Source organism: Marmota flaviventris, chromosome 10, assembly GCF_047511675.1.
Source record: "Marmota flaviventris isolate mMarFla1 chromosome 10, mMarFla1.hap1, whole genome shotgun sequence".
In the NCBI taxonomy this organism is placed as follows: domain Eukaryota; kingdom Metazoa; phylum Chordata; class Mammalia; order Rodentia; family Sciuridae; genus Marmota; species Marmota flaviventris.
The window spans coordinates 39,024,842-39,038,695 of NC_092507.1; the positions used below are offsets into that span (position 1 = coordinate 39,024,842).

A 13,854-nucleotide genomic window follows, 5' to 3' on the forward strand; every position below is an offset into this window, starting at 1 on the left:
TGGATCTGTTTTGCTATCTCATGTAATTGCTAGAATGCAATTAATTTTTTTTATGAATAGAGGTCTGAGATCATAACCCATTTATCTGTGAGGTTTCAAAGCGAGAAAAAGAAACGATTTTCTCTGGATGTGTGAACATCTAAGTTCTTAAACAATTCACAGCAAAATATTCAGGAAAAGTCATCTCATTCACTGCTATATCCAGGAGAAAAAAAAAGTGGTATTAACTTTTGGGCAGCAATTTAGAAATATGCATAAAGGTCTTCAAAATATACATATCCTTGACCATCAGTTCCCCTCTTAGGAATTTCTCCTAAAGGAGGAAAACAAATTTTGGTAATATCATTTGAATAAAGATGTTCACTACTGTATTATTCATAGCATCATTTAATAGAAAATAATCTTTACACCCAAGAGTATAAAAGTAGACCAATAATAAATAGCTATTGGAGAGCCAAGTTTATCAAGTTTTTTAGAATTTTTTATTTATTCTATTGAGTTATATTGACAGTAGTATGTATTTTGACACATTACATATACATTATCAAGTTTTTAATGATAGAAAATTGCTGTGATATGTTAAGTTTCTTTAGAAGTAAGACATTATGTGTATATACACACATATTCATACACATATAATTAAACTATATTATATATAATTAAAGTTGAACTACACATATATGTGTGTGTATAGTTTAATTTTGATTATGCTCCAAAAAGAAAACAAAATAAATAAGACTAGAAATAAATGTGGTAAAAATTAATAGTATTTGCTTCTAGCCAGTAAGATCATGGGTGTGTGTGCTTTTTCTCTGCTTCTAATAATTATATTTTCCAAATCACTACACTGAGCATTGGCTACTTTTTAAATGGAAATTAAATGCAAATAGATAAAAATACTATCAAGAAAACAGAGTTTAGTCCATGTATACCACTTTATTTCCTCTTACTGGTTAAAATTTTATGATAAGTATAATAAATTTCAAAGATTTGCTTTCACATCACACAAATGTTCTACTGCATCAATAATAAATTTCCACATAAGAATATTTAAAATCAGTTTTTTCAGAGAGAAAATGACTGTTTCATAAAGGTTTCCAGACGTTCATTGACTCTTACAAATGCCCTATTTAGCAACTATTTTGGAGGGATTAATACATTGGTCCTGAGATAGAGTACCACAGGTTCCAAGCTTTTATTGCTTCTTAAAAACATCAAAGAAATTAATCCCAAAGCTAGACCTGTGTATACAATGTACTTCATGCTTCAATTTTTAACATTCATTTAATGGAGTCAGCCTGTGATGACTAATATTTTTTTTCTCTGCCACTACCAAGCCATAAATAAGTTTCTGGACTAGATTACATTCATGCAGCTCTCATTTTAAAGGAAATTGAAGAGATATGGAAAAGATTATAGGAAGATACATTATAAAAACAGACCTCACAAGTCAAAGTTAATAGTAAAACCATTCTCTTTCATGTAGACACCATGAAAACAAATATCCTGTGAGCTAGGCATATATATTGTATCTATTCAGTAGATCTTATGCCTTCTTGAGACAGATTTCCATAACTATATAATATGATTACAGTTGATGAAGCAGTGGCCCACAGAAAGAGTCTGAAAAGGCATCAGGATCCTGGAAACCAGATGAACATGTTTATGATTTCTAATGGTAACACAGTAGGATAGCACTGGGTATGTAGATAGAACCCAGAAAAACAGAGAAGATATTATCTCCAACAACTTTAAAAATATGCATCCAGAAAACATACTCAACTCCCTTATTAGAATAACCCTTGGAACACATTCATGTCTCTTGCTATTTAATTGATAGACAAAATCGCCATAAAGGCTGTGTAGTTTTAACAGGTAATGTGCAAGTTACAACACTATGACTGTGACATTATAAACAATAAAAATAATATCCCTATAAGCACATTATAAGAGTAAATAAGAAAATTTTAAATGCATGAGGAGTTTGTCTAAATAACTATCTCAGATGTTATAACTAAAGAAACACATTTGCCTCAACCCCCTAATCACTGCATCCTCTACTCCCCTCCTTACAAGAATAAGCTGTAGAAAAACAATCTTTATAGAGATTACAGTGAAAGAAAACCTAGACCAGTAATGAATGTGACTCAAAGTTAAAGAAATAGTATAATTTCAGAGCTTCAGCTAAGTTTCTATTTAGTAAAGGGCATAATGATGCTAGATAATTCTGTTGTTAAAAAGTAATCAGCCCCATTCTTAGGCATTAGTGGGTTCCCTGGATGCAGTAGGCCAGCTGAACAATGTACATAGGTTGTGAAAAAAGAAGAAAACAGCAATCTCTTTTACAAATTTAGAAATCTTGGCAGATTATACTGACTTTAAGAAAATGTTGTCCTTCATTCACATGAATTAACTGTACTCCAGAGTTATGTTTTCTTTTTTTTCAGAGATGTGTGTATCTGACACCTATAAGTTACTGACACTAAGCAGGAATACCAATGGTAGATTGAGAAAGCACATTTTTACCTCATGATAACAAGAGGTTTTTATAAGGCCCAATTTTGAAATGTGAAAACTCAATCTAGTACATGTGGCTAACACCTCCTATTGTAATTTATAGTCTAGACACAGCAGCATGGACTTTCGGAAATACACTTTGAAGATTATTGATTATTTTGTTGAAACTGAAGGACATGCTAGGGTCAGGCAAACTAATATAGGTAAAATGTGGGTTTTCTCAAAGTCAGGAGAGAGGAGAAATATGATTTCTTTTTAATTGTGAAAAATGGAAAAAGAAACTTTGTCATTGGAGACTAAGTAAAACTAAGAAGCACACCTAGGAACTAAATTTGTCCTTGAGGGGGTCTCTATATAGAATTTAACTGTTTATTTCTACCACTGATCCTAAAATTCTGAGATAAGTCATACATGGCAAGCAATATACAGGGATCTCTCTGAAGTTTGATTCCTTCCAATTAGCCCCTAAACTTCAGTAACTGCATAATCTCCATTCCTGTGGCAGTGGTGTTGTAGAGAATTACAATAATTAGTAGTACATTGAAATGGCTATACCCATCTTTTGCTGAAGCCAGTATGCCAATAACAGAATTGTGTCCAGGAAGACTCAGAGTTTATAAATTCTGACACTGACAATGCCTGATACCCAATTCAAGTTACAGCTGAGAGAAATGGAGAGAAGCAGCCAACCAGGTGAATGGCAAGCAGGATGGATTTACATGAGAGGAAATTAAACAAACTCATGAATTTCTCCCAAACACACTACAAAGACAACCTGAACTAAGAAGGTAAATGTTGGTTTATAAAGCTATGATTTCATCTACTTAAAAGAAACATAAAATCACTATATGTGCAACGTTTGTAGTTTTTCATGATTGATTATCTCAATATAACAGAATGAGAACTGATTCTTAGGGTTACATTTTTAAAAAAAAATTAGTTGCAGATGGAGACAATAACTTTATTTCATTTATTAATTTTTATGTGGTGCTGATGATCGAACCCAGTGCCTCATATGTGCTAGGCAAGCGCTCTACCACTGAGGTACAACCCCAGCTCCTTAGCATTAGATTTTTACTAATTTTTTTATTCAAATCACGTGTTTATCTCTCCATTTTCATTCATATTCTCATGTAAAATAAGATTTGAAATGGGTTATAAAAACATGCACCACTAGAAACAAGCTGAAGAAATCAGGGTTACTTGCAGATTAACACATTCAGAATTTTTAAAAAGTTAGTACGGAGAAACACAACAAAAATATTTTCCATTATCACTAAGAGAGGGGCTATAAAATATGTTCTGAGTTTCCCAGAAGTCAAAGCAAAAGGAAAATGGCATCAGTTACAAGAATCATATTGTCCAAAAAATATAAACTTGCTGTTGTACATGAAAAGAACAGCTTTTTCTGAAACTGAGGCCTATGAGAAATGCCTTTCATATGTGTTTAAAAGAAGAAATAATAAACAATAGCATTGTCTATAAAAATAATAGCAAGTCACTTCCCATGTTTCTTTATAGTGTCCCTTAAGGAATCCTAGCATATGTTAATGGTTCAATCAATAATAACACTTAAAATATTTGTATTATTTTAGAAAACATCAGATAACAAAAGTCAGCATACCTTCCCTATTTCTCTTTATCTCCTGGGGTGGGGGGGCACTATCATTGCTAAAGATATCCAAGAACATAGTCTAATATTGACTTAGTATTTTGATATTCCTAAAACAAAACAAAATATATTCTTCTTACCAAAAATACATTGAAATTATCCACTACTTCTCTCACCTGTGATTCTTTCACATTTTCAACAGTAAAGTTGAACCAGACTCGGAAGCGCGGATTACAGGTATCTGGCCTAATGAACAGATCATACTCGAACTCGGAGACCTGCTCCACCCTGCCAAGGTTACCTGGTAAAAAAAAATTAAGACAACTTTAATAGAAGTTCATGCAAATCAATGTTATATACGTTTAAATACTGTGTGCTCTGATATTAGCATACATCATCATCCAGTACTTGTAAGTTCAGTATTCACAGTCTGTGATGCCACCAACTCTGAATGCAGCCCTGAGTAAGGAGAACTTTAAGCTTTAAGAAATCAGGATTACTGGCAGATTAATACATTCAGAATTTTTAAAAAGTTAGTACAGGGAAACACAAACAAAAATATTTTCCAGAATCACTAAGAGAGGGGCTATAAAATATGTTCTGAGTTTCCCTGAAGTCAAAGCAAAAGGAAAGTGAAATCAGTTACAAGAATCATATTGTCTTAAAAATATGAACTATATAAAAATATAAATATATTTTTATATAAATCATAAAAATATAATATAAGCTAGTCCAGGCGATGGTAAAAGCAGCACTTGCTGGCAATTATCTACAAGAAAACTCTCTTATGCAACAAGTGTCCTTGATAGATTGGGGTGGTACATGGAGCCTGTGGTAAGCCCCAATAAACCAAGAGATAAGAACAAACTTCAGTTTCCTAATTAGAAAAATAAGAATCACAGTTTCTTATGTATATCATATTAAGCTTTATGGCATACAAATTACCTCTAAAATATTTGGTCTTGTTTAATTATAACAGGAATATTATTTAGTCTATACTGTTCTTGTTTTATCATAAACTTCTATCATAATGTTAAATAATATGTAGAATAAGGTTTTAAACAAAAATTAAAAGTAGGTGCTACATAGTAATGATAAATTTACAACCATGAAATTAACTTCCATTTTCTCCACCAACAGTGGAAACATAGAATATATATGTATATGTTATCTATAACGAATGTACTAACTTAAATGTTACCTTCATTCTTTGTTTTCTTCTCTCTGATTTTAAAGAGCAGTGAATTGTCTAAAACGTTAGCAATAGGATAAGATAAAAATAATCGCAAAGCATCTGATGAATTACCAAACCAGATGATCAATAGCATCAAAACGATTGACTGAGAAGTTGGTTTTGTACAGCTCTTGAAGAGCACAACAATGTTTTGCTTTAAAACGAGCTTTAATTAGTTTGCTTTCAAAAGAACACCCAGAATTAAATTTTAACCTTATATGTACCAACATTTTAAATTACTTCCTTTGGTAGTTCTATTGGCATGCCACCTGTTGTTATGAGCATCAATTGGCCAACAATAGATAGAGAACAAGTCTGGGAATCAGAAGACCTGAGTTCCAATTCAACAGGTTTACTATGTGATAATAAGTAAGTTATTCACCTTCTCAGGGTCTCATCTGCAAAATGAAGAAGATATTGAATTATATAACCTCTAAGGTTCTTTCAGGAGTAACCTTCTTTAACTGCATGATTCTAGGGTTGATCAGAAAGGGATCTAAGATAATAACATAACCCTTCAAAACCACACCAATTAACTTTAGGTTATTTTATCTCTTCTCATTATTTATTTATTGCACTCTGCAGGACCAGAACAGTTAGGTCCAGCTAAGTATACACATATTGAAAACTTGCCTTGATATCAAAGTATAAACATGAGCAAATTAGAACCAAAGACTATCATCTTATTTTATCTACTTTAATTGTATTCAGAATTCCAAGGGAGATTCCTCAATTAAATTGATTCTTTCAACTAATTCCACCCCAAAACATTTACTAAACCTTCTGTTGTCAAAGGCATAGTATTTACTACACAATGACTATACATATGGAGTCAGAAGATTTGGGTTGGTTTTAGTTTTGTCGCTCACTGGATGACCTTCCTTGGTCACTTCTGTTTCCTCAAAGTGAGAATCAGATTAATTAAGTATGAACATTTTATACTTATATTAAACACAATTGGTTTTAATCATTTTGTAGTTACTATCAACATTAAATTTAGTACAAAAACAACATTTTCTGAGAATTTCTGTTATAAACTGTCCTAAACACTAGTGTACTAGGCTATTTAATCCTTAATTATTTTGATAATTCTGTTGTTAAAAAGATAATTCTGTTGTTAAAAAGTAATCAGCCCCATTCTTAGGCATTAGTGGGTTACAGATTACAGAATTCCCTGTTGCTATTCCCAATTTACATACAAGGCATAGATAAATAAAATAACTTGTTCAAAATTGTACAGCAAGTAATGAAGTAAAAGTCATAGTTGGGTTTTGAATTCAGGCAATATAATGCTGACCACTAGACAGAGCTGATATAAATAATAAAGAGATATATAAATTAAAAATACATTATAAGTTACAATGTTTAATAAAATTACTATCCTTAAATAAACAAGTAGAAAAGGTAATATTTTTCCCTCTAAAAGTTCATGATCGAAAAATTAAATATTGGCTGCCCTAGACACCCTTGCCCAGTCCAGAGGTCTCTTCTCTGGGCACAGCCTTGGTTACTACAGATGCTGCTTCTGATTCTACCTCAGTGGAACTGGAAGTCTCCTGTCAATCAACTGCCACCTACACCACTGCCACCCTTGCTGCTGCCTCTGATTCCACTACTGCCAGCCTGAAGTCACCTGGAGGTCTCTTTCTGGGTGCTGCTTGCACAGAAGACACCACTACCCCTGATGCAACTGAAGCTGACACTGCTGCTGACCCCCAGAGACCTCCTGATGAAGCCGCCCCCACGACTATAGTTGTAGCTTGTGGGAAGGCATCCTGACACGTGACTGGGCGACTCCCGTTAAGGGTCTGAGGCTTCTGGCTGTGTCGGAATTTTCCCGGCCCTTTCCTGATGAGAGAACCCGTCCGTGTGGGGGTGTGACTGACCACTGACCCCGGGGGCCCAATCACTGACCCTGACCTTGGAGTGCAGTCCCCCCTCAACCTTCATTGGATGGAATTATCCCCTGAATTTCTTGTTCCCCAATAAAAGGCTACTCCCTGGCGTGTTCACTCTCTCTCTCCTGCTAGCCCTGAGTAATCCTTGCTGCCCTGCTGGGCGGTTAGAGGTTGGAGCCAGAGAGGGGAGCCGTCTCGGACCTGGCAATAGAAATAAGGTAATTGAGTCTGTGTGTTTTATTTCGATCTCTTCTAACTAACTTTATGCCAAGAACCTCATTAATGAAACCATTGCGCAGGCCGCATGGTAGAATTGGCGCCCATGAGGGGGGCATTCTAGATTAGTTAGATTGAGTGGGAGCACGCTATAAAGATACGGATAAAGATAAAGGAAGAGGTGACAATTTGGGTCACAAAAGTACCTGGAGCTATTGAAGGAAAGAGACGTTAAATTAATTAAAATGGGAAATTCAACTTCTACGGATAAGGAAATGTATCTGACTATTTTAGACAGTATAATTAATCAGAAAGGAAAACAGATAAAGAAAGCTCAGTTATTACAATTCTTAAAGATTGTAGGTGAATATTGTCCTTGGTTTTGTGAACAAGAGTCTCCAAATTTATCTACTTGGGAGAAATTAGGAAGAAAGTTACAAAAGGTTTATTTTTCTAATGAACTACCTGGAGGCATAGAAAGTATTCAGAAAACTTGGACAGCTCTAGAAGTTTGTCTTTTTGAATATATGGGTCAAAGTTCGTGGCCCCCTGAAGACCTGTTAAAAGGCTTGCAAAGGGCTATTAAGTCTATTCAAATGGAAAATTCGCCTGAGGCTAAGTTAATTCCTTTTCCCTTAAGCCGTTTAAAAACAAAGACAACGCTAAAGGCCAAACCTAAGGTTAGGAATGTGACTTTAAACTCGCAAGACCATACTAGCCCACAGGGAGATTCTAGGGACGAATATCATAGAGGACAAACCTCCGAGATCTTAGAAAGCCCTCCAGAAGAGGTAGAGGATCTTCCCACAGAGGAAAATCCGGAAGAGATTCCTAGAGGGGCTCAGAGTTCTTCTCCACCACGTGGTTTAGAAACCCAAATTCAAAATGGCGATAGTGCAGAGTCTGATCATGATTTGCAATCTGAGGGAGAAGAATCAGACATGGAAATTCAGGACTTACAGAGGAATCTTAACAGGCTGCGTTTAACACCGCCTGTCCAGGCTATTCGAATTCGGCTGGTACCTGCTAAAAGGACAAAATTTAACAGGTACGCTGGGTTAACAATGACTTTTCTTACCCCGTTCCAGCGAGGTATTAAGAAAGCACAGGAAGATGGGGAGGATACTAGCGGTTTTCAACTTTTTCCAGTTTTTGAGCAAGTTAATGAACAAGATCAGAGAGTTCATGCTGTAATCCCATTTAAAACCATTAAGGAACTAAAAAGTGCATGTGAGACGTATGGTCCCAATTCGCCTTTTGTACAGAGCCTGATAGAAAATATTTGCTCACAACCCCTTCCTCCTAGCGATTGGATTTCTTTAGCCAGATCTTGTCTGAGCGGGGGAGATTTCTTACTTTGGAGGACTTACTGGACTGATTTCTGTACTGAACAGGCAGAAAAGAACAAAAGACAGGATATAGAAACGCCAGTAGAAATGTTTCTAGGGACAGGTGAATTTACTGACCTAGAAAGACAGTTAAATTATGATTTTGTAGTGTACAATCAAATAACTGATTGTGCGAAACGCGCCTGGAGACAAATTGTCTCCAAGGACAAGTCCAATTTAGTTCTTACCAAAATCAGGCAAGGTGCGAGTGAACCTTACTCAGATTTCGTAGCCCGGTTGTACCAGGCTGCAAACAGGTCAATCGGGGACTCGGGAGCGAGTGAGTTCATTGTTAGGCAATTGGCATTCGAAAATGCAAATAAATACTGTCAGGATATTCTTAGACCGCACCATAAAAAAGGGACATTTTCTGAGTTTATTCGCTTATGTTCTGACATAGACTCTACTCATTTACAAACAGTGGCCCTAGCTGCAGCAATAAAAGAAACTTTGAAACCACAGGATTTAGTACGATAACCCCGCGGAAAATGTTACATTTGGGGTAGAAATAATCATTTTGCGCGGGAGTGTCGCATGCGCGATTTTAAGTTCAGGGCTCAATCTACTGGCGATAATAGATATTGCAGGGCTCAGCCCCATGCGGCGGATCAAGATGGCATGGATGAGCCCGCCTTCTTGTCATCATTTCCGCCTGGCCGGAACACAAACTTCCGGTCGGCCCGCCCCCGGGCCGAAAATGAGGAAGTAGGTGGTCGCGCAATGTGACGTCATCGCGCCGTCCATGGGGGCCGCCATCTTTAATTTTACCGGAGCAAAACAAGCAGTTTCCATACAAACCCCTAATGATTTTCAAGGCTTTTAAGAGATATTAATTGGCTGAAGCCATCCTTAAAACTAACTACTTCTGAATTAAATCCTTTATTTCAGATATTACAAGGAAATCCCTCTCCAACCTCTCCACGTCAGCTAACCTTAGAGGCTAGAACGGCTTTAAGGAGAGTTGAACATGCAATTAAAAATGCACAGTTTACTAGAATTGATCCTAAAGAAATAGTGTATTTGTTAATATTTCCAACTGAGCATACCCCAACAGGAGCCATATGGCAAAGATTAGGAGTTATTGAGTGGATTTATTTATCCCACTCTCCTCAAAAGACATTAATTCCTTTTCATGATTCTATAGCTCAATTAGTAATTAAAGGTAGAACTAGGATTTTACAATTAATTGGATCTGAGCCTGATATCATAATTATTCCATTTTCTATTCAACAGACTAATTGGCTTTTTCAAACTTCTAGCTCATGGCAGATAGCTTTTGCTGATTTTCCTGGCCAGATAGATAGCCATTATCCTCGTGATAAGATTATACAATTTGCATCATTAACGTCACTTATTTTTCCAAAGATTGTACGTGCACATCCTATAGATGAAGCTTTATCAGTGTTCACGGATGGTTCTAACTCAGGTAAAGCAGGTTTTTATAGTCGTGTTCACACAGAGGTAATACAAACTTCTTATACTTCTGCCCAAAGAGCAGAGCTTCAAGCTCTGATTTGTGCCTTAAATTACTTTTCAAATGAGCCCATTAATATTTATTCTGACAGCTTATATGCAGTCGGAGTTACTAAAAATATTGAAACTTCAGTTATTGGGTATACTTCATCACAAGAGTTATTTGAGTTATTTCATAATTTACAAAAGACAGTGCTAATGCGAAAGTACCCATGTTTCATAGGGCACATACGGGCTCATACTAATCTTCCAGGACCCTTAGTTTCTGGTAATGACAAGATTGATAAATTAGTAGATTTTTGTCAACAGATGTCTTCATATGACTGTGCACTAGCTTCCCATTCCTTGCATCATCAAAATGCTTCTAGCTTACGTAAAAAATTTAATATTACTAGAGAACAAGCTCGTCATATTGTAAGCCAATGCCCTAAGTGTGTTATTCACACTCCATCTCTGCCATCAGGGGTAAATCCCCGTGGATTAAAACCAAATCAAATATGGCAAATGGATGTAACTCATATTCCTCAATTTGGTAAACAATGTTATGTGCATGTCATAGTGGACACTTATTCTAGATTTATTTTTGCCACAGCACGTACTAAGGAAAATACTCAACATGTAATTTCTCATTGCTTAGCAGCTTTTTCTGTTTTAGGGTGCCCTATGCAGATTAAAACAGATAATGCTCCAGCTTATGTAAGCTCTTCTTTTCAACAATTTTGCCAAGAGTTTAAAATTAATCATAAAACAGGAATTCCTTATAACCCTCAAGGCCAAGCCATTGTGGAACGAGCTCATTTATCTATTAAGCTTCAATTACAAAAATTAAAGGGGGGGGAATAGGTTTATGACTCCCCAAAATAGCCTTAATCATGCCTTGTTTGTTTTAAATTTTTTAAACTGTGACACAGAAGGTCACACTGCTGCTGAGAGACAAATGTCTCCCTCAGTAACAGGCCCTTTAGGCAGAGTTTTGTGGAAAGATTTACAGACTGGTCAGTGGAAGGGTCCGGACCCAGTGATTATGTGGGGTAGAGGTCATGCTTGTATTTTCCCAGAAAGCTCTTTTCATCCTATTTGGGTGCCTGAACGTGCTATCAGACATGGAAGAGATAGAACCCAGATTCAAGCGACTGAGGATCGACCCGGAGGAGCCCCTATCCAGAAGGAGGAGATATCGGAAAAGGATGAAGAAAGACCAGATTGACCCAGCCGAAAAGCTGATTTCATGGGAAGACTTGAAGAAGCTAACAACCCAGGCTTCCCGAATACTTCGACACCTAGGAGAGAACAGGACCCCAGTGATGATGGTAGCAACAGTAATTGCCCTGTTGGGCTGTCAGGTAAAGGGGGATCAAGTAGACACTTACTGGACATATTTCCCAGATCCACCCCTGGTACACCCAGCTGTGTGGACTGGAGAATCTATTCCAGTATTTACTAATGACTCATTCATGATGGGAGGATTTACAGATACCCATATTACTCCCAATCATGTGACTAGATTTAATTATTCTGGCTACAGTGCCCAATTACCTTTGTGTTGGTCACACGATAAACATGCTGGCTGTCTGAAAGTATCATTCGAAGAAAAGACAGCGATTGGTAGACCTAGACTGACAAATAATTCTATTTATGGGGACTTAAGACCTTATACTAGATCAGTAATTAAGATGCGACTTTCCCATAACGAGCCAGTCATTTCTACAAAACCTCCACGAATGCCCCACTGTCCAAATAGTTCTACAATTGAGATTGGCACCTTTCCTAGATGGATGGATTGTGTAAATACCTTTCCTGTACAACATAAGGTGTCTAAAGATAGTGGGTATATTTTAGACTGGTCTCCAAAAATTGATAAAAGATAATTACAAAGAAATTCTGCTATGACACCTGCAGGATTTGTTAGTAATATTTTGACTTATAGTAAAGGAGGTGTTCAGAAAGATATTTGGCATTTAATTGCTGCCTCAGAATTCTTACATTTTACAGACAAACTTTTACCAAAATTTGTTGGCAAGAACTGTAAAGAGGGATCTTGCTATGGCTTACGAGCCTGTGTCCAATCTCCTTATGTTTTAATTATTGGAAATGTAAAAGTTAAATGGATAGATGACAGATATATTGTTACTTGTAATAAATGCAACCTAACCAATTGTATTACTAGGTATAATGGAGGAAAAGGAGTGCTGATACTTCATCAGCCCTCTTTCGTTTTATTACCTGCTAATATTTCAGAGCCATGGTATGCTGATACTGGTTTACAAGTCTTGCAGCGAATTCATGCCAAGTTAGCAAGACCTAAACGTGCTATTGGAGTTATAATTGTTGGTGTTTTGGCGCTAGTCTCCTTTATTGCCTCAACTGTCTCTGCATCTCTGACATTGTCTCAGAATATTCAGCATGCAAAATTTCTTAATAATTTAGCTCAAAATACTTCCAAGGCTCTGCGTAATCAAGTAAATATTGATGAAAGGATTGAGACTAAATTAAACGCCTTAGAGGCGACTATTATAGACATAGGTAATGAACTTTCAGCCTTAAAATTTAAGGAAAGGCTTAAATGCCATGCAAATTATAAGTATGTTTGTGTTACAGCTGCCAAGTACAATGCTTCTCTCTGGGATTGGGAGAAGGTTAAAAACCATTTATTAGGTATTTCGCAAAATAGTAGTAATAGCTTGGATATTCTGGAACTTCATCACCATATCCAAGACATTCAAAATAATAGAGCTGATTTTTCAGATCCTTCTTCTCTGGCAAACCAAATATTGAAGGAGTTAAATGGATTCAACCCTGGAAATATTCTTAAACACTCGGCCTGGTACATTATTGGATTATTCTCTTTGCTGTTAATTCTCTTTTGTGTTGTAATTATAGGATGGCGAGTCTTCGGAACAAGAATACAGAAACTCCAAAGAGTGAACCACCGCCTCATTTTTAAGAATAGAAAGGGGGAAGTAGCTGCTGGTGCTATAGCCACCGCTGCCTGCTGCCAAAAACCACCACCACTACTGCTACTACCATAGCCTAAAAGACTTCTTTGGGGGAGATTCCAGGTTTGGTTGCACATGGTTGCACCCATCTGGGGACACCAAACAGGGCCTGGGGCCTGGGTGCCAGCAGGTTTAGCACCACAAAGCCTTTGTCTGGGGACTCTAGCTGGGACCTGCAGGTCCAGTGTGAAGGTGCCTGCAGGTTTGAAGGAGCCTGGGGTCTTCCTGTTGAGAGGGCTGGTGGCCCTTGTCTTGCTGCTGCATCTCGGGGTTGCTCCTTTACATGAGTGTATCCCTGGTGGTCTCTCTGCAAGTAGCAGCAGCATTGAGATCTTGGGACTGCAGTGTGGCCTATCCTGAGGTATGTGAAGCCCAGATGGGTGGGATAGAGACTGGGTTTATGAGGGCTGATCTGGGTTTGGTGATCCCAAGAGACATCAGAGACAGGGCTAAGAAACTGTTGAACACTAACAGAGACAGTTCAACTTTCCAGGAAGATTTATTTTATTTTATTTTTCTA

General features: G+C 36.9%; 1 protein-coding gene across 1 annotated transcript in view; it reads right to left on the reverse strand.

The window, feature by feature from the left end:
• Positions 1 to 13,854, reverse strand: part of Agbl4 (AGBL carboxypeptidase 4) — a 1,244,450-nt gene that overhangs the window by 1,093,628 nt on the left and 136,968 nt on the right. Inside the window, exon 3 of the mRNA XM_071618599.1 lies at positions 4,306 to 4,430. Within this exon, the coding sequence (XP_071474700.1) occupies positions 4,306 to 4,430 (125 nt within the window). The remainder of the gene's footprint in view (positions 1 to 4,305; positions 4,431 to 13,854) is intronic.